General features: G+C 40.8%; 1 protein-coding gene across 2 annotated transcripts in view; it reads right to left on the reverse strand.

The window, feature by feature from the left end:
• Positions 1–973: 973 nt before the first annotated feature.
• The window catches only part of fhit (fragile histidine triad diadenosine triphosphatase), a 408,209-nt gene continuing 382,493 nt past the window's right edge, over positions 974–26,689 (reverse strand). For both annotated transcript variants that reach the window (XM_080727799.1, XM_080727798.1), the window contains 2 exons: positions 1,688–1,798; positions 974–1,052 (listed from right to left, as the gene is read on the reverse strand). In XM_080727799.1, coding sequence (XP_080583925.1) covers positions 1,697–1,798 — 102 coding nt within the window. In that variant the 3' untranslated portion in view covers positions 974–1,052; positions 1,688–1,696. The remainder of the gene's footprint in view (positions 1,053–1,687; positions 1,799–26,689) is intronic.

Here is a 26,689-nt window from a genome sequence, read left to right on the forward strand (position 1 = left end):
ACAAACAAGAATGTTTTGAGTTTTAACAACATTCAAATGAGTACTGTTATCTTCTTCAATTATCTTCAGATTTCAACGTAAGCCACATCAATCCTATTAGGTATAAATGTTGTATACATTAATTTATAACCAAATGTCTTTGATTTACAGATGGCGTTCAGCTCTCACAAACACCTCTAAATGTTCTCTATCTGCTTTTTTCATGAACTGTCACCAAACAGCACGTTAAATCTAATCCCAGCACAGCTGCTTGTGTTTATCACCCACATGTACAGTTCATCACCAACCGTGTTAACCACGGTGTGCTGAGAATCACAACAACACATCAACTTTGCTGTGACCATACTTTTTCATGTGAAGGACCCCCAAAATTGTATTTGTATTTGGCCGCGGACGCCCATCTGAAAATATTTTGTTCCAGGGACCCCAAGAAGCAAAGATTTTAGTACAAAATGTCAAAAAAGCTAAAACAATAGCAGATCTACAAGTAAAGAAATGATGTGCTATGAGCTTGTATCTGCTATAAAATAATGGTTAAAGGGGTTAAAATCTAAAATGACACGGATGCATTCCTGGTGTGCAAATGTAACATTTTGGTTAGATTTGTACACGCTGAGAGTAGCAAATGGATATATAAACGTATTATTTCACGGTGTAGAAGCAACTTGACCTCAATGATTGTTTTTAATAGAAAGTGGATAAATACAATGAAGGCTAATTTCTGTGATCAATATTCTTCCCTGCAACCAAACCAAAGAGTGTGTTGTGCTTCGTTATCAGTTGAATTCCTTGGACAATAAAGTCCTTACACAAGTGCAAAGCAAAATTTAAAACATAATTGTTGTAAATGCAGCACAGTACAATTTTTTCCTTTCTTTCTCTCACTCTCTGCCATTTTATTTTGAATACAGTAAATGTAAGAAGAACTTCAGCAACACAAACAAAAGCCTTAGCTGATTGAATATTAACATCACATGTTACATTGAATTCAATAAAGCCTCCAGATGGCACTCAAACAAGGAGGGGTGCTGAGGTATCTGCAGAACACCATCCTGTATGGAAACGCAAACATTCAAAGAATCGCAACAAACACAATAAGCCAGTGCCAGCTACTAAGGTTTTCATTCTAAACAATGTTAGGCTACACCAAATATTACTCAATTTGATTCCACTCATCTATCTAAATATTTGGTTAAAACAAACATAGTTGTTGTTGTTTTGTTAAAGCTCTATTATTCAGAGAGTAATAATTACTATTAGAGTGTTTAGTGACTGGGGTCTTCCCGTCTCTCCATCTCCTTTATAAACAGAAAATACTTTTTCAGGTGGGTTGGCAATTTGATCAAATAAAAGAGCTTGAGAGACACGGAGACCGTCTGTTACTGCATAAACACTAAAGAGGGTATGTGCCTGACATCATCATCATACCCAGAAGTTATATGCAAGAAAAGTCCTATCTGATTGCATTAAATGACGTTAAACTCACTTCGCCACTCGATTTGCCATTCACTTTATGCTTGCGCAATCAGATCAGAATATATTTAACATGTATTTTAACTAAAGAAAATCCCTGACTCTACCTTTAATGTAATGATGTAGGCCTAATAATAAAACAATTATGGAAACACCAAGTTACCAAGTTTTAAAATTACTTCTAACCTGAAGAAATAAAATAATAATAATTTACCAGGTGGGCTTAGTTGAGCAGTTTTCTCAGTTCAGAAGCTTCGGCAGCCATTTCTTCCTCGGTTCTCCACTTGGAGGGAACATCCTCATCTTCACGATCGTGCTTCTGCAGCTGTAAAAAATAACATTATTGTATCAGTGAAAAGATGCTGACAACTGACCATCGCATATAGAGAAATGATATGAGAATACAGCAACTATATATTATATGCTGATGCTAGTAGCACCTTCCACCATAATACTGTGTGTGTGTGTGTGTGTGTGTGTGTGTGTGTGTGTGTGTGTGTGTGTGTGTGTGTGTGTGTGTGTGTGTGTGTGTGCGCGTGTGCGTGTGTGCGTGTGCGTGTGTGCGTGCGTGCGTGCGTGCGTGCGTGCGTGTATAAGCCTATACTGTAATTTATGTTAATACATATAATATAAGTATAATATATCAGTGATTCTAGATTTGTGGCCCGGGGACCACTGGTGGGAGGCGGTGGTATGGCAAGTGGGTCCCCAAATAATTGGCAAAACACAAGATTTTAATGATAATATAACATTAATATGAAAAAAATATATATATGAAAAAATTAAAATAATAATAATTTGATCTTCAATACCTTGAGAAATTGTGGTACCGATAGGAACACTGTCAGTTCCATATCGATCCAAGCCAGAGCGACGATTGATTGATCATTCAAATCAACTCTGAGAGCTCTGAAAATGCACGTGGCCCACCCATCTGACCACTTAACACCGCAGCAGAAAGACGTGTTAAGTGGGCCCTGATCCAGAAAAAGCTGAGAACCACTGCTGTATATAGCCAATCATATGGCTGAGAACCACTGCTGTATAACCAATCATATGGCTGAGAACCACTGCTGTATAGCCAATCATATGGCTGAGAACTACTGCTGTATAACCAATCATATGGCTGAGAACCACTGCTGTATAGCCAATCATATGGCTGAGAACCACTGCTGTATTAGCCAATCATATGGCTGAGAACCACTGCTGTATAGCCAATCATATGGCTGAGAACCACTGCTGTATAGCCAATCATATGGCTGAGAACCACTGCTGTATTAGCCAATCATATGGCTGAGAACCACTGCTGTATTAGCCAATCATATGGCTGAGAACCACATGGCTGAGAACCACTGCTGTATAGCCAATCATATGGCTGAGAACCACTGCTGTATGTAGTTCAATGTTATGAGCTTGTAAATCTACTATTGTGTCAAGTCAACAGCATGTGATTCAATAATAACCACGTTATTTAGTCAAATTGGGAACACAGGTTCCTTTTTCCTTTTGGATATACAAGGTTTCACTTTCAACCTGACAGCAACGATATGTGTACGATAGTCGATAGAGTACAGTATGTGGTCCCCAGTGGTGAAAAAGTACTCCCATTTTTGGCTTACTAAAAGTATCAATACTGCAGTATAGAAATACTCTGTTACAAGTAAAAGTCCGGAATTCAAAATGTACTTGAGTAAAAGTACAAAAGTATTGGCCCCAAAATATACTTAAAGTACAAAATGTTTGAAAATAGCAGATCTACGAGATGCGACACGCTATGAGCACAAATACCTCAAAACTGTACTTAAGTACAGTACTTAATTACTTTACACCACTGGTGGTCCCTGCCACTATGGATGTTGTGATGATGAAGCCATTCGGCATTTTAAGTATCAAGAACACAAATTCTAGTCCCTGTGAGCATGGATGACGCTGCACATGTTCTTGTCAGCTCTTCACCCTAATGTAACCTAAAAGCCTGACTGAACAAAAGCAAAGCAGGAAATGAACAAATCAGTTATGACTGAGTATACAGCAGCGTAACACACGGCTGTTTGCCACCGGTTGTTCAAACAATTGAAAACAAATGTGTTCGGACAGCGGCGAAAACCCATAATGACAAAAAAATACAACGGATGAAAACAACAACATCGCCTCTCAGTTAATCTTCCCAAGCATAAACAGAGGTGACATCTGAAACAGAGACGCGTCACCCCTCAGGCGGTGTAAATATAGAAGAAGACATTATGGTTTATTGACGACAAGCGCAGAGAAAAAATAAGCAGCATTCTAAAAGGAAGAAAGGAAAGAAGACATTGACTGTGACATTGGCTTTATACCGTTAGACTTACAAGGCTAAATTCTATTTCATAAACAAGGAACACCCTTTGCTTGGTTAGTAGTGCTTCCACATGGAGGCTGCAGGGATGTTTTAATAGCCAACGGGGGTCTGAGTGTGAACTTAATGGAGGGGGAGCCATATAACCCAATGAAATACAAACTATGCGAAACATAAAAGCGTGGAAACAGCGCAGGGTCTGATTTTAACAGCTAGGCCATCTCAGGGGGAAATGTCATACGTACCCATAGTTAGACAATGTTAAGCCGCAGGCCGAACCTAGAGGCAAGTGACCTGAAATGAGATGTCTTCCTTGCCAGACTTGAAACATAAAACAAGTGGCACAACAAGCTCAGCAGAAGGGCCAAGACTTTTTATGTCCTCGAGATGTGTTCACTGCACAGTTTCGGCTCCGCATGGACAGATCAGACGAACATTTGTGGCGCTACGAGACAGTAAGTCATCAAAAAACCCACACAATTGCAAATACCTAACCCGGAACGTGAGGCCATAGACAAGGGAGATAGTTTATGGTCTTTAGGAGTGGGGCAGTAAAATGATTCAGCATGTAATAGATTCTCAATGTTTTCCACGGCTCCCTCACCCTGAACAGTCTGGAGGCGAATACACCGGGGGGTCATTACATCAATACAACGTCTCCTTCCAGCGCTGACAAGCATGGTTTCCCTTTTGCTGGCTACATTTCTGTTTCGTGCACAACAGCATGTGACCCTGGCTGGAGAGCTTGTCAGATCTGGCCTCGACCAGAGTAGAGAGAGGAGAAGCGCCTGTCATCGGACCACAGCGGCGCACAGGGGTGTAGGATGATATGGGGGCATGTATGTCTGTGAAGGGCCAGGGGGAAATCTTCTGCCACAGCCCAACCATGCGGGCCTGCTTGGAGCAACGCACTGCTCAAACCCCAGCCAAGCCTTGTCTAAACCATCAGATTGAGTTAGAATCTCACCCACTTACACCCCCCAAAGGATGTCTTCAGAGCAAAAGGACAGGATGTAATTTGTGCTGTATTGCTGTTGTTTGTACTGGTATAATAATGTTGATGGCATTTTGTGTCCGCGGGACTGGGTAGGCTGCAGTTGAATGTACACTGCTTCACGCATGGAACGTTATCGGATAAAATAATTCAAGAATTAACAGCTATTAACGGACAAAAAAACTATAGATGTCAAAGAAAGGGAATCTTTGGTAGTGTTGGCCACCAGGCGACTCCATCTTCACTTTTCCCTCTCAATTCTGGGGGCTTAGTGCAATCATACATGACTACTCAGAATAAACTAAATTAAACCCAACTTTAAGAGGGGGGTGTGTATCATGTGGTTTTCACATACCAACCAGTATACATACTGTATACCAAAAAGTGATTCAATCAAATCTGAGCGATGATAAGTAAAGCCACTTAAATGCGCTACTTGTGTTATTTCCAAATAAGGCCTATAGTTGGCTTTAAAGTACTTAAACCTGTAATGTTTATGTTGTTTGTTCAGATACCAGAGTACAACAACGTGCTTTCAAACCAAGGGCTTTATTCACCATCTAGCTTGTACAGAGTTCTGGTTGTGACTGCCTGATTCCATGAATCACATGACTGCTTATGGCAAAGTAGTTGTACCAGTTAGCACACTAATCCTGTGCCCGGGGGTGTGAGATGAGGGATTGAATGTAGGAGTCTCAGAAGTAATGTTGTAGAACCCAGACTGGTGCCCGTTGGGCAGAATAGTCAACGTCAATGTCCAGTTCTGCAATACCTGTTGTATCCGTTTGTCTGGCTGGCACTCTTTTATGCCCATATATGGTGTTCCATGTCCAGGCCAGTCTGTGATCTCCAAATATGGGCACTGTGGTGATGTCAGTCAGTGCTGTCAGTTGGACTTTGTTGATGTCAGTTGGGCATTGTTACCATGGTGGCGACACTGTTTAGTATCAGTGATGTCAGCATGCAGACAGACGGTCAGACAGCGGACGATGGACGGACAGATATTCAGTAAATTAATAGATACTGTAGATGTCCTGAACATCACAAAACCCTACTTCATTTACCGGGGTCCCCCATGTGCCCATAACTGGTCCCTTTTTGTCCCTCTACTACATGAAGTCTTTTCGCCAACAATCGCTGATCTACAGTACAAGTTTGCCTATTATTTATTCTGGACATGCAATCAGCTGAAAAGTCTGGACATATCCAGAATAGGGATGCTATGCTTCATGGTGCTTAATCTAAAATGCTTTTTAAAAGTTACAGTACGCTATAGTCTGATACACTCATAACAGCAGTGTTAATAAGTGTTTTTATTTAAATATACTGCCATTTGTTCACACTCTATAAATGTACACAAATGCGGAAGTCATGCAGGATTATTTCACATTAATGCAAAGCGGGTGTGTAGAGACTCATCACACTCTGGAACTAATTTTGATTTAGGGCCTGTCTCAGTGCTATAATAAACACATTGAACTGTTCTTTTTTTTTTTGCTTTTTGCTTGTTAGCACTGCATAGTGACAGTAAGATAGTATGTTAACGCTACAATCTAAGACCAGCATGTATGATAATAATATGTTAATACAATATACTGTACAACTAGCACGTCTGCAGTGGTTGGAGATTGACTGTGAAAGTTTGACCCTGCTATTGGGTAGCTAGGACACCTTCTGCTTGACAATGTCTTAAGTTATTAGATGCAGGCAGTGCACTAGAGAGGACACTTTACTCTTTATTGTAGTCTGGACATCTTTGAAATGACCTCTCTCTATCGGGAGGGTAAGACAACAGAGAGACCACAGCGGCGCACAGGGGTGCAGAATGAGATGGGGCTGTACAGATCGTAGCTTTATCTGCTTTAATGTTGTAAATGTAAAGGTACTGAAACATTTTCCAAATTCTGTGAGGCAAACAGGCAGCCCATATATGCAGAATCTATATCTACGTTGCATGAAGCAGTGGTTCCTAAACCTTTTCGGTTGAGACCCAAAAGAGATATTTTATGCCTTCCCAGGACCCGGGAAGTGAAATTAGCCGATCTACAAGCTAACAATGGGTTACGAAGCAACACAAATCTCTGACATAAATCAGCTATTTTCCCTTCTCTCTTGATGTTTTGTAAAAAAAAAAAAAAAAATTTTTATTAATGAAATTCTTTAGAAATCTTTTTTTTTTCTAGTTTTTTAATCATTTTACTTGGGATATTAACTCACTGGGAAACGGTGGCATAAAACATATAAATGAGTTCACAAACGTACAGTATTGCTGTGACCTGACTATTTACAGCCACTGGGAATCTATGTACATGTAGACAAATTGTAATCGAATATGTTTGGTGGAAGCATGTGTAAATTTGTGTGGAAAAATAAGCTCCAAGTCCCGATCCAAAGTACTGTATGGAAGGGATTTTCAATCAGAATCAGATTCAGTATCCATGCCACTGCACTATTGAATTCAAGCTATGAGAAATGTATTAAATAAATAAAGTATTGCACAATGGACATAGCTGTGGGTATGCGCGACTGTGACTGACAGCCATTGCCCTGAGGACATGCAATGACAAGTCATATGGCTGGGTTAGTTATTCATTGGAGTGATGGAGTGTGGGAAGAAGCTGTTCCTATTGTATGTCTGCAGCTTCTGGGGTACAGTATAGTAATCTAAAGCAGTTGTTCTCAAAGTGGGGTCCGGGGACCCCCAGGGGTCCTTGAGGGGGTTCCAGGGGGTCCCCTGCAGCAAAATCGGTTAATACAGCATCAAAATCAGTTTAACCGCTTTAACCCTATTTTACACTGCAGTATACTTTGGCTGATTGAAAATAGCCAGTCTACAAGCTCACAGCACCCCACAAAGCCATTCATAGTCTAGTGAGCTTGTAGATCTGCTGTTAAAAAAATTGAACTTTTAAGAATAATAATGAATCATTTTGAAATAATATTTTAACAACACAAATCTTCTCTTATGGGGTTCTCTGGCACAACGTCTTTTCAGATGGGGGTCCAATTGGCCAAAGACTACATTTGGGTGTCCTTCACATGAGAATGTTTTAGAACCATTCGTTGTTGTCGGGTGGAAACCTTCTACAGTATGTCCAAAACCGTTCGTTTTGTATTTATCATTTTAAAAATGATTTAAACTAGTGAAAATAGCTTGCACCGCGAGGCGTTGTGATCTGCTATTTTCACTAGTTTTGTGCAACACTTCTATGGTGAGGTAGGGCTTTAATTTACCAAAAAACATACACTTTTGAAACTTGGAGATACAAGGTTTCTGCCTGACGCATTGCTCTGAAACGCCTTCCGGTGAGGAGGAGTTTGATAAAGTGGTGGCCAGGAAGCACGCGGTCACCAGTGATCTGCTCTGCATCCTGGCTGTGGGAAGAAGGCAGCCAAACCAAGACACGATTATGCACAGATGGTCACCGCGGAAATACTACAATTTGTGAAACATTTTAAAATGTAAACACCAGCTGCTTTTTCTTTCGGTTTATATGTTCCAGATACTTTTAATGCCATATGCCGCCTAAACGAATGCTATGCCTGCATTCTAAAGATGCATTATTACACCAAAGTCCCTCACCATAGCTCAACCCATGTTCTTTAGCCTATAGTCCTGTCCGAGTTACATAGCATGTCAATGACAAACAATATATATATATTTTTTTATTTCAGAGAACAAAATATAGTATATAGAGTATAGCTCGATTCACAACATTTTTGTGCACTTTTTAAACAAATCCCATTATGAGTTTTGTTACGGATTTTGTACTGCACACCAAATAGTGGAGATATTTGCTATATTTTGCCCCACTTTCCAACTGTATTGAACAGTACCAATGAAGTCTGGGATGGGGGTACATATCAAGCTAACATTGATTCGTGACATGGAATTTCCGTGCAACAGTTGGGTCTACTGGTTTGAACTGCCACTCGCTGTGCGGTCAGCATGACACCATGGTCTAAATGTTCTTTAACAAGTCTGTAAGTAGGGGACAGAGGTGTTTATGGGAGAGGTATTACGGTAAATGGAAAATGCCTCTGTGTCTCTTAATGTCACCACCAGACATTACCATTTATTCTGATCAGAGGACATTCCACAACATAACAGCTCGCTCTGAGAAAAAGATGTGAGCAAAGGAAACAGGGAAGATATAGCCTACTGTAAGCCTATACTGTAGGTTGATGAGGAATTTACCTGCAATGGTATTTTGCTTTTCTCCCTATGGCATATAGGCCTATATTCATGTCACATCTCACACAAACAAAGAAATCACTTGGAGCCTTGTTGAAACATATTGTAATCAACACATTTAATAGGTGTGATATAGACAGACAGACAGACAGACAGACAGACAGACAGACAGACAGACAGACAGACAGACAGACAGACAGACAGACAGACAGACAGACAGACACATTTTACACACTATATATCTATTTTAATGCTGATATTATCAGCATGCATTAGGCATTTATGGAACTCTGAGTCCTTGCAACTCATATCCCAGATGACAACACCAACTACATCATTAGCGAAAGTAGCTGTGACAGTTTTGCCCCCAGCTGTTACAAAGCTGCTAGATGTTAGCCGGAGCATTAAGCATCAATCCCTGTTGAGGCTAAAGTCATTTCAAAGCAACGCCTGATGGAGCCACAAACCTAGAAAACATTAGCAAAACCAAACTCCTTCTCCTCCTCGCCAAACAAATGTGGTCCCAAGCTAAAACTGAATAGTGAGAACAAAACAGCCATCCAAAGAGGACTGCACAACAATAGGCAACAACACACACTTCATTCATATAATATTCACGTGTATAGTATGTCTTTGTGTGTGAATTTTCATTAGTATTGATGGTTATGTGCTGATAAACTAAGGCGCATCGAGAATTAATAAACGCTGTTTGTTCTAACGGTAATACACAAAGCCTGATTGCAATGTTGATGCAAAAATAATTAAAATAGTGGTGATGTCATATTGCTTTGTATTACAAAATGTTCTATTCTTAAGGATGAAACAAATCTTGAATACAGGTACAGTAACTGCTACTGAACAATTACGAGACACAAACTTCAACTGTATACTGATATAAAGGTAGGCATCAAAGTGCTTTCATCTCATTCATTAATTTATGCAGTCTCACTTCACTTATTGATGACACTGTATTTTGTATACACATAACATTTTTGTATTTTTCACATTATCATTTCATGATATGCGTGTGCTATTGTGCCACTTCAAACATCGTTGAGCCAAAAATCTCAACAATAAAGTAAAAAGAGGGAGAGTACGTCAGAGAGAGAGAGAGACTGAGAAAGAAGTGGGTTGGGCTTCTCTCCCTTCTGTGTATCTGAGGGAAGGGAATTGCGTTCCCCTGGTGCCTTCACCAGCAGCTGTGGTGTCCAGGCATGTACTGGTGTGCACGCGCGTGTGTTTAAGCGTGCGTACGTACCGGTACGTGTGTGTGTGTGTGTGTGTGTGTGTGTGCGCGAGTATGCATGAGAGTACAGTATACGTGTATGTGAGAGTGTATGTGTAGGTATACATACTGTACATGTACTGTACATGTCAGTAATGTGTGTGCAAGCCTGCAAGAGTGTAACCGTGTGTGTGTGTGTGTGTGTGTGTGTGTGTGTGTGTGTGTGTGTGTGTGTGTGAGTGTGTGTGTGTGTGTGTGTGTGTGTGTGTGAGTGTACGTGTGTGTGTGCGTCCCTGAGGCCCTGTGTTAAACCTCTTTAGTGCAGTCCCACTTCTTAGATGTGGGGCTGCCAGTTGTAGACACAGAAACGCTGCTCTCTGTGTCAGTGATGAACACGGCTATGCATACTAATGTCCTGTGTGTGTGTGTGTGTGTGTGTGTGTGTGTGTGTGTGTGTGTGTGTGTGTGTGTGTGTGTGTGTGTGTGTGTGTGTGCGTGTCTCCATCTACCCACAGTCAGAGCACACATGTGGCTCTATAACAGGCTGGCTTATACTCATCCGTCCGCTGGTGTCGCACACCGTTAGGCGATCTGCAAGCTCAGAGCGTGCTGCGCTGCGACACGCTCTGAGCTTGTACGTCGCCAATTTTCGGTAAACGACACCGGCGATAACTAAGTATAAATCTGGCTTAAGAGGCTGTAGGTAGTAAAGTAGTACGACCACCACCTGGCCTAACACTGTGTCTCACAGTGGTTCATACACGCCTGAGGATAGGTTACATCCGCTGGAAGACACCGGGGTGATTTGCCAACCTTACCCCCCCCCCCCCCCCCCCTCCCTCTCCGCAGCGCCTATTGTAATGTCTAAATTTATGGTCTTATTAATGACACAAATGTGAAACCGAGAACTGTAATGTGTTTTATCAGCGCTCCTTGACATTTAACAAGACACTCCGACAAAAGGGAGGCGATATAAGGGCTGGGAGGGGTCCTGACAGGGAGGAGACCTTAACCACGCGCCCCCGGTATAGCGTCGCAAGGTCAGGCTAGAGGTCGTCCAGCAATCAGCGGGGGGCAAAATGAGCTCCGATGGGAGGTCTTTGCTCCTGAGGAGAACACGGGGAGCCACTCATTAGGTCATTTGTCACGCTTGATAGACCCATAAACAGGTGTCTGTGGAATTAATATCCCCGGGATATGAATTAAAGATTCATTTTTTAAGGGGGGAATTACGATAAGAGCAATTTGTACGGGGACAGAGGCATTTAGTCATAATTTGGGCTTTAAGGGCATTCAATAAGGTCACCTTTAGGGTAAAAATAATTTTGAGGAAAGCCTATATGTGACAAAATGTCAGACATTCTTCATAATTGATTCAACAGATTTGAGATAAGAGGGCTTTTGTCAGATGTAAGAAGGGGGGGCTCCAAGGGAAAAAGTTCGTGAATCACTGTACAATCCATAAATATGGTTTCATGTCTAGATATGAGCTTTAGCAGATCATATGTATCCATTTTCAGTCACTTCTCCTATGCTGTTTATTTATGCCGTCCAACACCAGAATATAATGTAAAACATTGTTTGTTTTTTGTTTTTCTCTGTCATGGACCCCAATATCTCTGAGAGTGTAATGGACCCTTCCATTTGGTTCCATTTGGAACCCCCTCAAGGAACCCTGAGGATACCCAGACGGTCCCCACTTTGAGAACCACTGCTCTAAACTAGCCTACATACAGTAGTATTATGCATTAATGCAAACATGCAACTTTTAGCAAATCTGCCTTTCTCTCACCAGTGCAAACCTGTTAATATGGAGAGACGCTAATTTTGTCTCGGAGGGTCTAAAAAAGCCCCTCAAATCCTTAGTAAATCTGTCCGTGTGTGCGCTCACTAGTGATCGTGTATATGTGTGAAGATGTGTGTATTGAATTTTGCATAACTCATGTTCCCTCTTTCCATCTCGCTTAAAAGCCTTAAGACTAAGATAGAGATGGCAGCTGTGAGAGCAAAATCTTTTAATCTGCCGTGGTAATTACCTATGGCAATCTGCCTTTTGCCAGGCATAGTTCCATGAATCTCATTAGCAGCAAACCTGATAAAGTGTCTTTGGGTTTGTATTTTGAATGGATTGATAACACCAACGCCACTCCTGACTCACCATTGCCAGGTCTGCAAGGATTTCACTATGGTATCTCAAACCCACTTCTTTTTGTTTGGTTTGTAGAGCATAGGGGCATTCTGTGCTGAAAATATCAAGACATGATAGGCCTACTAATGTCCTTCGCTCTGAAATAAGCATACAGGGGACTCGTGCAATTTGAGCATGCACTTGAAATGATTTCATATGACACTAGCAGACATTTTCATACTTCCATGTTTGGTTTGTTGAGTAAAACCTGTAGTTGTCATTTTTAGCTTACGGTAATATGGTCAGCATGAGAAGCCTTTGTTCTCTGCATAAATAGAATAGGGAACGAGAGAAAAAAAAGGCCAGTTTTCCAGACTTTCCAGACCACGTTTTATGGTCAGTACAAAATCCATATTTTAGAATACAGTAACCATGATCCAATGGGTGTGCGCAGATTATTTTTTATTCATCATTGTAACTCATATAATACTTAAAATTAGCTTTCATTGTGATACCAATAAACAGGAAGCTAAAGTACACTACATTAGTTCCTTTGATCTGGTTTGTTCAGCCAAAATCCATCTCACTTGCATCTCAAATTGTATCCTTTGATCGGCTGGTGATATAACTTAACAGACACAAGCTATTTATAAACATACTTGAGTGGATAACAGAGAAAATCTTGATCAGGGACATGCACTGTGCTGTGTGAGCGATCTTTATAGCAAGTTGGGAGAGAATCGGATAACAGCTTGGCTCTGAGTTAGTAGTGCACGTAAATGCAGGCTGCCAGGGTACAGGCTTCAATTATGGTAGCAAGATATTTTTTTAAATTGTCAGTATTAATGCGCTGACAGATAGAAAAGTGCCAATAACTCTCTCATCAACGAGGCATGTCACATCAAAGGTGTGAGGATTGGAAGTGTCAAAGCATCTCTATTTTTATCTATGGCTAGTTTGCCATCATAAGGAACAAGGTATAGAACATTGCTAATGATTTTCTCCTCATCCATATTCTTGCTGTTTAAAACACTGACATCACAGGCGCTACTAAAGAAGATGGGACTACTGTTGTTTCACAGACAAACCTATTATTTTACAGCTGGGGTCTTTAACGTGTTCAGGCCAAGCACCCCTTAGCTGAGAGAGAGATGACGCAAGGACCCCCACAACCTGTTAATAGATTCCATATAGTTTCATCTTTTGACAGCACAATCGTCAGTGTATTTTGGATTCAAGTCAATTTGTGTTTTCAGATATTTAACCACTTGAACCGTCAATACTTAATAAACATGACCTTTCACTCTACTACTTAGTCAGCTCTTTTTCCCCTCTACACCAATGCTCTTTGCCGAAAAAAGCCGATCTACAAGCTCACAACGCCTCGCGCTGTGAGGCGTTGTGAGCTTGTAGATCTGCTAAAGTTCTCAGAATATGGATGCTATGGTTCAAGTGGTTAATATAAAAAAAAGAGAAAAAAGGTTTCTATCAAACAAAGATTTGAAGGACCCCCTGTAGTAACTCTGAGGATCCCCTAGGGGTCCCAGACCCCCTGTTGAAGACTGCTGTTTTACAGGATGTGTCAGACCTGCACCTTTCATAAAATACAATAAAACAGGTTTGTGTTTCTCATCAAAGTGAAAACACAAACATACATTGCTGTTGAGTGGAAACCTTGTACCTTCACATTTCATATTATTATCTTTTTTTTCTGTCCATAAATAGCACCACTTACTTCACACTTGGTGTGATTTTTTTATTTTGTCGTATGACAGTGTCGTGGAAAAGTAACAATACATAGCCAATTCTGCTATTGGTGACTAAATAATGCAGACTACACTGGCCTGTTTCCACCCGACTGCAACGATATAAAATACTGCAATACACGTATGAACTCATCAATGCAGGGATGCCATATAAACATTGTGATTTGGTCGTCTACTGTATGCCCTGCCTGCGTCACTGCTTGAAAATAGAACAGAGCTCTGAAAGACACATCTATTCTATAGGTTTTGACGCACCCACTTGACGCCTCCAGTCTGTTTCTATAGCTGCTGAGAACCACCAGTGCGTTTCTGTCTCTTTCTATCTGTCAGCGCCTTTACTCTCACGTTATGCTCTGCAAAGGCATGAAAGTGGAGGAAAAGTTTTAATTGAAAACAAAAGTGAACGCACTAGATATGTTTGGCAAGAATATTACTTTTCTTTTCTCAGGACATAAAATGTAATTTGTCCCTGTTTCTGCATGCTGTGAAGTAGGCTTGTGTTGTGGATAATGGTAAAAGCACAGCATGCTATTAATAGGCCTACTCAATAGTTTTTAACAACATAAATCCTAGCGTCGCTATTCTGGGACAAAAATGTATTGAAAATTGCAGATCTACAAGCTCACCACACTTTTGTAGAGTGTCTATTTTCGGGGGATCCTCCCAGGAATCGTCTCTTACATCACGATTCATAGCTTCAGGCTCTCCATATCCATGATCAAAATTACACATATTTCTTGAAGTATGAGCCGAGTCACAAAACGGAATAAAAATGTTCATATGTACCACAGAAGTATGATCTGTTGAAGTTTCCAAAGCTAAAATAAGTGCTCACTACAGGTCCCCCAAGTGAACAAAAGTGATTGCTGACCATGCAAAATATGTACAAAGCCCAAACCTAAGCAGCCTTAAAGATTCATTTTAAAGCAAACTGCTCAAACTGATACTCAGCCTAGAAGTAGGCACAGATCTAATCAAATAAATGCATGGTGCCTTTCACTGTGTGGTACTATAACTTGAATAGATAAATGGAACATCAAAATACACACGCCCAGGCATACACACCTTTGAAGGTGTAACCACAAATCGCACAGCAAGAGCATTCAACTGTTTCACCACACACTATCCTCAAAAGTGGACTCGGAAATACCGAGCCGTAGAGAGAGAAATTGCACTTGATTAACCCCTGGCAACCCCATTTTCTCCTATGGCGACTGAGTGTCAAACTGCTCGTGGGCCGCAACCCCATACGTTGGACAGGACATGCTTTCATTAAAAAGTGACCCCCTGGGGTGACCAAGAGGTCACCCTGACCTCAGAGTCATCCACAGCCATGGAGGAGATAACAAGCATCCATAGGTACTGTAGCCAATACACTCATAGACAGCAGTAAAACTAGCCTATATGGAAGCATGGCGCCAACCAGAATCATAAATGAGACTGGGCTGGGTTAAGACCCCCTGTCTGTCTATCAAACTGGGATGGAGTGATGGGACACCCCAGACACGCTGTGATTCCTCATTGTCTCTACTTGAGAAATTGTAACTGTTCATTATACTTTGATATTATTGGACGTGTCAAAGCATCTCTATTTTTTTTAAATCTAAGGCTAGTTTACCATCATATAGAACAGGCTATATGAACATTGCTAATGATTTTCTCCTCAATTCTTGCTGTTTAACACTCGCATGACTGAACCTGATTTTGAGATTTTGAGGTGTTTTGGGTTTGCTCAGGAAACTCTGAGAAATTTTCCCTTTCATGATTTTTCCTTAACATACTAGCAAAGCCTTGTTTTTTTTCTACCATTTGATACGTTTTGTAAATATGAAATAAAATGTTTTGAGTGTTTCCTGAGCAATCTAATTCCATTTCTAAATCTCAAAAACAGGTCAAAATGACCTGTTAGTCATGCGAGTGTTAAAACACTGACATCACAGGCGCTAGTAAAGAAGATGGGCATGGCCATCATTGGATGGAGTGATAGATAGGACACCCCTGAACTGCTGCCTTGTGATCCCTTATCGTCTTGTAACTGTTCATTATACTTTCATATTACTTTTATTTTACACAAAGTAATTAAATATGTTTAGGTTCTTACTTAAATATTATGCAAAGCTGTAGGCCTACGCCTATTACTGTAACTGGATGCATGGGTTACGTTAGTGATCTCCTCTTTCATCCTTGAATTGAATTGGGCCACCTAGATTGACATGGCGTAAATAAATAAACCTTACCTTGCCGCTCCAATACATTCCATCAAACAGCATTTTAAACCTCAGACCATTTTCATTAATTCATGTCTGTTTCTGAATAACGTTCTTGATGAAAATAATGAGAGAATATCACAGTTTTAAAACTGAATGACTATCTGAGAGTAATGCTCCTAGACCCTGTTTGATGAATGGTAGTCTTAGATGACTTAGTCTTGACTTAGTCATGTGATGGCGACTCACCAGAGTTGCCATCACTGGTAATATAAGAAGCTGTTCTGCTGAAGGGAATATCTTAGCCTTGTGATGTTGATGTCTCTCTGACAAAGACACAGTTCCCTTGGCAGCAAAACTTCATTAGACTTTGGTGGCTAAATTATTTTAGCTAATGCTAAGGGGCTTGGAGCTGGTGCATGTCACTAGGAGTGTTATGAGACTGTCTTGCAACTAATGAATCAGATCTTGTAAAAGTTTTACAACAAGAAGGATGCCTTGTCAGTCATAAAAGTTGGGGTTACAGTTGCAATCCAGAACTTTCTGTACTGTATAGTGCTCTGGGTCTCAACGTCGCGATCGAGCACCACCAGTGGTCCATATATACCCTTACACGTCTATAACTCTGAGAGTGTACACATGGAACCTAAAGGACCCTTACAGGTCCATTTGGTTTCATGTGCACACTTTACAGTGTATACTGGCGTTCCAGAGATAAAAAAGTGGGTCTGTGGCAGAATCACTGCGTTTGTGAATAAAACATAATTTTGACAACTCTATAAGGCAGGTTAATACAATGTAAGTAGAGTATGTTAATACAATAAGTAAGTAGAGTATGTTAATACAATATGAGTAGGTAAGTACAGTAAGTACATAGGTCGGAAAGGCTTATTGTCGGTATCAGCCGAGAACGCAGGAGTCTATCCCTACCTATCATCAGCTACAAGTACTTACTGCACGATTTAACGCACCCAAGCCTGCTACTCATACACTGGGTTGGCGGTGCCCGAGATCGAACCCATGACCTTAGTGGTGCAGAGGCAAGAGCTCTACCGACTGAGCTATACCGGACACAACCTAGAGTTCTTTCTGCTTGAGACATTAACCTGTGTTCAGGCATTTTTGCAAATGCTTGTCCAATGCTTGCCCCCAGAATATAGAGACATGTGGTTAATTTGTTTTTGCCAAACAGATTCTCAAGGTTCTATTCTTTTTTCTCGAATTTCACAAAAAAAGCTCCCTATTCATGTTTGTCTTTCACTCTCTTTCCATCTCTCAGTGTCTCAGATCAGTGGCTCTCTCTGCTGTTTGCAAAGTCCACATTAAGCACCACACTGTTATCCTGTCTGCATTGAGCTAATCATTTGTGCTTAGAGAAATCGGTCTCAGTATCTGTCATTTACCTTAACGTCAGACTTGCCTTTCAGGGAGAGAGAAGATTACTGAAACAGACAGTGAGTGTGGCCTGACAGTGAACTTCACAAGATTAGCAGCTTGATTTGGAATATTACTGCATTCCTTTTCATTAAGACCTGCCACCATGTTATTCCTGGTTTGGAGGTGCTTTGTTTTTTCAGTTTTTTTGCAAATGGAAAATGCCACCACATAATGAGAGAGCTGTCTCCTTCCTTAACACAAAGTGACTGGCCGTCAACATGAGTTACAGAAGGACACAGAAACACAAGATAAACATGATGAGAGAGTGAGAGCATTGCTTTGAAAAGATGACAAGTGTTTTCATGTATGTGAAATACAACTGCCATGGACATAAAAATAGCCTGCATGCTTCTTAAACAGTAAAATGCTTTAAGTCCACTTTAAGTTGCTGTTCACAAATCATATAAATTAAATTAATATGAATATAGGCCTAGTATAGAGTTAAAGACTGGTGGGCCTGTGCTGATCTTGCCTGCTGGATCTGCCTGACAGTCTCTGAGTTTGGGTGGTGATGTGTCAAACAGGGCTGATGGTTCTGTGGGCCTAGGCACATACCCTGTTGAGCATATGGGTTGTTCCTTACTGGGTCGCTGTAATGGGCACTGATGTGTTCCTCCAGTTCTCCTGGAGACATCCAGGGTTCTACTTGTTTTCTCCATCGTGGGTGCTGGAAAGGACTGATCTTGATCTTTCCATTTCCTTCCTTATCCTCCGTCTTCTGATGTGCTCTGCCCTCTGTATAGGTCAGCAAGACGTCTCCTGATCTCATCCCAGAGAACTTTCAGGGCCTCTTTCTCAGACTCCTCTGCTTTCCTCCAACACTTGTGGAGCTACATTCTGCTTGCCACCAGCTCATCAATCTCTTCCTCCCTCCTCCCATTTGTCCTTGCAGCTGCTTCTCTCATGGTCACCTCACCATACCTGTTGTTGCATTCTTCATACAATATCTCTCCAAACAGGTTTGGCTTGGTGTCCACTGACCCACGTAGTCCACTTTGTAGCAGACCGTGCAGGTTTTCATCCAGCTTCCTCCACTCCTCAGTTTTGTTGGTTTTTGGCCACTTGATCTTGTTCCATTGGACTTTGGAGTGGGCTGTTCAGGCTCCTGGCCCTTTGACTTGACTATGTTCTTGGATCACTTTTTTCCTCTTCCCCCCTTTCCTCCAGCCCTGCCTCTGCAATGTTGGGCCCGATGGCACTGTGGCTGTCTACCCGGCCTTAGATCCCATTTGTCTGACCTAAGGTTGCATATGGCTACCAGTGCCACCACCGCACTTAATTTTTCCCATGTGGATGTCCCCTCAAAGTTGTTGAATTTTCCTAGCCACACCCACACTTTCTGAGCACCTTCTCTTTTGCAGAAGTTTTCTTTGTTTTGTTTTCGTAGTTTGATTTGGGAGTCTCCTCTAGAGGGTATAGGGGTTACTAGCCCGCCTCTCCCGGTGCAGTCTATCCTGCTGCCACCAGTCTCTCCTGGTTGTCCTCCAGTTTTCCCTGGACTCCAACTGCTCTATTCACAGCAGTCACGCACTCCAGAAGTGCATTATTTCATACAGAGGGATGGCCTTCCTGCTAGGCCTGGGGTCTGCCGTACCTCCAGCGATGCCCGTGGTGCACTCTATGCATGGCGTCCTTTTCCCTGAGCCAGGCCTTTATTTAATGATTCTTAATGGTTACGGGATGCTGTGGTTTTACTCTCCACTTTGCGGCGTTCAGGTTATTTACAGTAACATGCCTCCTTGGCCCCAGTCCAAGCACAGCGAGCAGTGTGTGTGTGTGTGTGTGTGTGTGTGTGTGTGTGTGTGTGTGTGTGTGTGTGTGTGTGTGTGTGTGTGTGTGTGTGTGTGTGTGTGTGTGTGTGTGTGTGCATACAGAGGTGTTCTGTCCCTGTACTGAACTCCCCCCCAGAGTCCCAGAGGACCGGTGGACAATCTGGTGTGTGTCACGGCAATCCTGTCATCCTCTTTTGGCCCTGAGAAAACTAATTGCTCAGCACGATGACTTTGGCCCCGCCGTTGTTTTGTGCCCTATATTCCTTCCTGGTCGCGAGAGTAAGCAGGAAGTGCCGAGGTATGGGGGGGCAGGCATATAGTTACAGGAGCTGCCGACTTCTAATTGAGCCAGCGGCGCTCTGTGAGTCCGGGCTGTTCATTGTGTTTAAGAGGCTGTCAGTGGGTGGGATAATCTTAAATGCTGACCCACCCTGGTCCGGCCAAGACTTTGTCTCCTCCTCTTTAAAACACTCAGCAGTCAGCACCTTCAGCAAAAAAAACACTGATTTAAAACTACAGGGCCTGTTTCAGTGTGCCAGGGTGTTCTGAGTGCAAACAAACACACACACACACACACACACACACACACACACACACACACACACACACACACACACACACACACACACACACACACACACACACACACACACACACACACACACACACACACACACACACACACACACACACACACACACACAAAACGCCCACACAAGACAAAAGCAAAATGTTTATTCACCGTGTGCCTACTCAAACGTCTATACGCATCCACGCAAACTGTGCGCGTGTAACTGTACATAACTTAATGTTTCCCATTTCTACCTGGCACGACGGTTCGTGCTCGACAGTTTTGCTGGTGACGGTAGATTTGAGAGCACAAGGGGTTATGTTGTTCTGAAAATCCACGTTAACCTATCGCACTTTAAATTTGCATAATAATATCAGCTGTTTCACAGATGAGGCTTATGCATGCATACTGAAGCACTACTTATGGACACGTGGGCGAGCTGTTGCTGAACATCAGCATGCCTGCCTCCACCTTCATGAATACAATGCATATTCTGGACGAAATAAACACCCCATTCTCCGCCTATGAATTTGCATCTTCCACGACCCTAATATTTTAGTCCTTGCCGTTGAGAATAAAGAAACAAATCCTTTTGGCAGATGTTCCTTTCTTAATTACTATGCATCGACATCCCACACTTACTGTCACATTAATGCTGTTTCACAGAAGGTAGGAGAAGACTGTTTCAATGGTTTTTGCCTATCATCTGAGCCCATTTCCCCTGAGGCCATGAACAGCCTAATGCCACCTGGTTTCAACTGCAAATAGGCTAGCAACTAGGCAGCATTGCCATTGCCAATAATTGATGGTGAATTATCACAAATTGACCACTAATGGACCACAAAAGCCAAGTTTGCTGTACATTATGGCAGTGATAAAGACAGCTATTAAGTGGTGCTATTAAGATTGACATTTGAGCTTGACGTTCATTTTTGCAATGACATGCTTGAATAACTCTCGTGATGACAAAGTGGGATAAACACCAGATGTCTGGACAGATGACGTTTCTTTTCTTACGCAGAGAATTTGTGGATTTAAATGAGAGTCAATGTCACTGATGCCCGCTTGTGTACCTGCTCTATCTGTAATGATCTCTGACAGGACCGCCGTGTTCCTCTCTAAATCACTGGTTATCAAAATTGTTGTGCCCGAGGGGCACACCAGTGGGAAGTCAAAATCTCCAGGTTACAGCTGTATTTATATACCAACGCAAAATAGCCTCATAACTCTGTAAACATGTTTTATTTTAGAAAGTCAAGCTGTGAGCTTGCAGATATGCCCGGTTTAAAGTAAAATACGTGAACATTATATTTTTAAAGAATTTGCCTCTACATAGAGGGTATGCGTATGCATAAAGTGAATGGCAAATCGAGTGGCAAAGTGAGTTTAACGTCATTTAACGCTGTTTAATGCAATCAGATAGGACTTTTCTGTTTGGATGTATGGGTTGTCAAGGCCAGAAAGTATTTGCCACTCAGTAGGCGTTCCTGCATAACTTCCTGGTATGATGATGATCATGTCACGCACATACCCTCTAGGGATATGATCATGAGTACTGGTTTAGTAAAAACATAAAATACTGAAAAGTGAATTCACATTATATTACAATAATAGTGTGTGGTTGTCACCAGAGTTGGGGGTAACGCAATTACTGTAACGGAGTTACTGTAATCACATTACTTTTTTCAGTAACGAGTAATGTAACGACACTACTCCTTCAAAAAAGTAACGAGTAATGTAACGGCATTACTCCTCCTAAATTGAGTAAAGAAAGTTAGTATTTAAAAACATTACAGTTACTGCAGGTCAAACGTTATTATGAGCCCCCCATGTCCTCCTTATTAGGATAAAGATTTGTGCTAATATATCGCCATACGTAAGGTTATGTTATATTAAGTGGCATATTACGTGACAATGCATCTCAGGCGAGTTTATGGAGTAATGCAAAAGTAATGTAACTAATTACTTTCTCCAGGGAGTAATCAAGTAATGTAATGCATTACTTTGTTTAGTAAGTAATGTGTAATGTGTAATGTATTACTTTTTTTTTAGTATAACGGACCCCAACTCTGGTTGTCACAAAATGCCAAGGAGAACCCCTACTCTAAATGACAGAGGGATTTAGGTAACACACTCATCTGAAGTGCTGCAAATGCTGTCAATAAGCCACACAAAACAGGAAGACCTACAGTAGGTATTGAAGACGATATGCAAATGCATCCTGGCAGACACGATGTTGGACCATAATGCAGTTGAGAGATGTGCGGTTGTGTCAGTGCGAAAGTGAACCCAACTGAGCCAACTTTATGCCAGTCTGACCTTGGTCTGTCAAATTAAATCAGCTTGTAAACAAAGAGCAGCTGGTACTGAGGGTATAAACTCCATGGAAACTTGAGTACAGATCTCTAGAGATTTTAAAATCTCATGTAAGTGATGTTAAATGGTTGGTTCATATGAATGCATGTGAGGTTTTTGTGTGTATGCTATACAGTAGTACAGTGGCAAGAGGGTGGCAAGCAACATTGGTGGCATTTTACCTACGTTCTTTTTTTTCTAGATTAATATTTCTATGCATTTGATGTTGATATTGATGTATTACCTTGCTTATTGTAAATCGCTCTGGATAGCGTCTGCTAAGTGCCTAAATTGTAAATTACAATACAAGTTAAAGGCTAGAATCAAACCCAGGATGTTGCATTTTGGGCTTTGGATACTTCGTTCATCCCACTGTTGATGAATCACGATGAGATATAGGTTAAAGTCTATAAGCATAGTAATAAAATAATAACCTTAAATGTTGCTTATGTATGCAATACTCTGTCTACAAGGTGCAGCAAGTGGCACCACACCATAATATTTTTAAACAATATAACCAGTGTTTAGACCTACTGTATAAAACATTAGTCGGAAATACCCCTATAGACCAACTTTATATTGTGTTGTGTTGGCAGGAGGCTTTGGAAACCACACAACCATAAAGGTATAAACACCTCATAATTTGAACAAATAGTGCACATAACATTCTGGAAATAGTCTCACGGTGCCTTGATGCTTTGGTTCAATTAAGAGCTGAGACACAGATTTTACACAAAGATTTCCAGTGGTGGAAAAAGTACTTAAATTGTTTATGTAAATAAAAGTATCAATGTGGAAATACTCCGTTAAAGTAAAAGTCCGGAATTCAAAATGTAGGAGTAAAAGTACAAAAGTATTGGCATCAAAATGTACTGAAAATAGCAGATCTACAATGCGTTGCGATGCGACGCATTGTGAGCGGCTATTTTCAAAAGGCCGAAATGTAAACAGAGCTGAAGTGGTTAATGTATGTTCGGTAATAATAATCAAAATCCACAAAGTAAAATTTAGTAACTAAAGTTTTCAAACAAATGTAGTGGAGTAAAAGTACAATCGAGATGTAGTAGAGTAGAAGTAAAAGTGTTGGAAATTGGAAATACTCAAGTAAAGCACAAATAACTCAAAAGTGTACTTCAGTACAGTATTTAAGTAAATGTATTTAGTTACTTTACACCACTGCTTCTGACTGACCTGGTTGCAGTGTTGGGAGGCAGGTGGAGCTTTAAGTGGCTGAGGGACAGTCCAAGGGTCATTCCATTCATAGGATTAATAGAGCATGCAGCATACACTCAGGCACTTAACAATCAGCATTTGAGACACGCTTTATAATTGCTCCTGTGTGTTCCAATTATTGTTTTCATAGAAAGCTCGGGAAAATGTATGCGCTTATTCTTTCACAATGTTATTGAAAAACAGGGTAGAGGCCGCCACCCCTTGAGACAAATCTGTTGATTTATATTCACTTGAATTTTTTATATACACAGGTTTTGGCAATGGAAAATACAACGGCCAGCCTTATTTAGAGTTTGGTTAAGTGAAACAATCATAAAATCATGATTTAATAGTACATTACCTACAGTCTACCCACCCCTCTTTTACTGTGGCAATATCATGATTTGAACATTTCAAACCAATTATAATTACTACCTGTTATTTTCCTTTGATAGTTGTCAGTTTAAACTATTTCAGACATCTTTCAAGTGCAACAAAGCGTTCCAAACTACTGACCTAAAACTAAAACTCTCTGAACTCTTATATCTTCTAGTCAGACTGAACAACACTTTCTAGTGGAATATTGTCATGAATAAATTCTTAAGTCTATTCATGTTATTCAATGAATATAAAGAAAGTGGGCAAAACCTGCTGCCACTGACATTACCATGTGTTTTCACTATTTGACTAATGTTATTCTATTTGTCTGGAAACACTTATTCAAATGAAAATAAATGAAAGCCTGGCATCATTTTACTGTACCTGATTCCAAGTTATTTTCCTGCCAATGAAATGGATGGGTCGTGTACAGTACTTTTGGTGTGCAACTCTGGGTAAATATGAAATGTCCAGAGGCTCCACGGCTGTGCAGTATGACATGGCAGCTTTTCAGGCAGGTCAGTGGTGCTTTATGCAATCCAATGAATGCAGATTACATTAAACATTAATCCATGAACAGAACACAGACGCCTAATTAAGTAATTAATAGCAGACAACATCAAAGTCAGTCTTGAGGTGAGAGAGAGAAAAAAAATCAATGTGCCATTGGCATTTGTTTGGAAAGTCAACCACACAATGCACGTCAAATAAATGTTCTACTGATAAACAACTATGATACAACATTGTATTTGTATTAGTACTAGTAGTGTAACGATATAGTAACTGAAATGAAAAATCGATTTTAATTTGCAATGATCTACTTTATGGACATGCAAAAGCAAAATATCGTACCGCTTCCCACTAAGCACGCCGTCTAAAAGTGGTCTAATAGTGGTATAGATTTGAAAGTTTTTTTGTTGTCTAAACTTAAACTAGACGTCTATTAGTCATCTAGTCTAAGTTTAGACGACAAAAAAACTTTCAAATCTATACCACTATTAGACCACTTTTAGACGGCGTGCTTAGTGGGTTGGCTTTGTATCGTATCGGTATTGTTTTATAATGCAGATAATCGGTATCGAATCGTTTTGCAATGCAAATAATCAATTGTAAGGAAACTAAGTATTTGTGCCTTGTATTTAGCAATTTTAGGAAGGAAAATTAAAAAGAGGGGTCTAATTACTTTTCCATTCCATATAGCTACTCTTGGTCTATCGATAAATGTGTATAATCTCTGTGTTCATGTCAAGGTGCGGGTTTGTCCATGTGTTGACAATTAATGTCCATGTATTTGCTAAAGAATCACAGTGTTTACTTGTTTATATCCATAATAATAGATATTTCCCTTAAAAAACTGCAATATTGTCACATTGCATACAGATTTAATTTCTTTGCTAAATAGCTACAATATTGATTTTAAATCATTGCATCACATCGTATCGTATCGCCATGAATGAACCAATAGTGTGTGTGATATAAAATAATAAATACATCATAAATGAAGAAATAATGTCATATAATCACATGCATAACACACCCATAATGTATTCATATTTAATTAATTTGTTTATACCAATTCATTTTCAGTTGTATTATGAGTTTTTTTTTCTTTTAATGTTTTTTATCCCACGGTTTTGCAACCCATTTTTCTCACCCGGTGACTACCTAACCTGTAGTCCTGGTTTCCGCTCTCCCCCTGCCGCGCCAGGGGACATTGGGGAGCACCCGGCTGGCTAGGGGGAGGTAGTATAGAAACCAGGACTACTGCATGTTTTTGTGTGAGGGCCTATGCCCAAGGAGACACGGGGAGAACATGAGTTGTATTATGAGTTAATACATTTTGCTATGTGCTCTTTCCACAATACATTATGTAGATTTGCTTTGCCAAAACAATTATGTAACACTGTGGCCACTGAAGAAATTGGAATTCACTCCATCCCGGCCCTCCCGGGCAACTGTATTGAAAGGAGACAAGTGTAAGTAACAGTCTGTTTGATGAGATAAAAGTAAACCACCAATGGAGATCGCCTGCAATGATACAGACGATTGTTCATTATTTCTGCCTATGTCTCGACTGAGGAACTCAATTTGACTTTCAAATAGACCCTTCCCTTAAAACACCACACTGCAATTACTGCATACATCAATGTATAATTGATTTGAAATAGCTGTTTTTGTATGTCTGTATCGTCTGCTGTAAAGACAGATGGAATGAGGGTTGCAAATCCAAGCACTTGAAACCTCTCTTAAAAACACTAATTGTGAGTAATTACAGTCTGCCAGTAATTGAGGCTGTGAATAGGTAATGGTGTGTGTGTGTGTGTGTGTGTGTGTGTGTGTGTGTGTGTGTGTGTGTGTGTGTGTGTGTGTGTGTGTGTGTGTGTGTGTGTGTGTGTGTGTGTGTGTGTGTGTGTGTTGGGGGGGGAGTAATGTGTTGTCCCACCTCTCCTCTCTTGACATTCACCTTGCACTGAGGGGGATGTACTAGGTGCATGCCTCTTACACAGTTATGGCCCTTAGCCATTTGAGCACAAAATTACATGAGAGAGATTCAGTCAGAGAGCATTTTCCCAGTCCTCCTCGTTTCAAAAGAGTCTATTAAAATATGCGAGTCAGCTGTATTTCCAGTCGACTCTGAACA

The sequence above is a fragment of the Nannobrachium achirus genome (genome assembly GCF_963921795.1).
Source record: "Nannobrachium achirus genome assembly, chromosome: 6".
Taxonomy (NCBI): Eukaryota; Metazoa; Chordata; class Actinopteri; order Myctophiformes; family Myctophidae; genus Nannobrachium; species Nannobrachium achirus.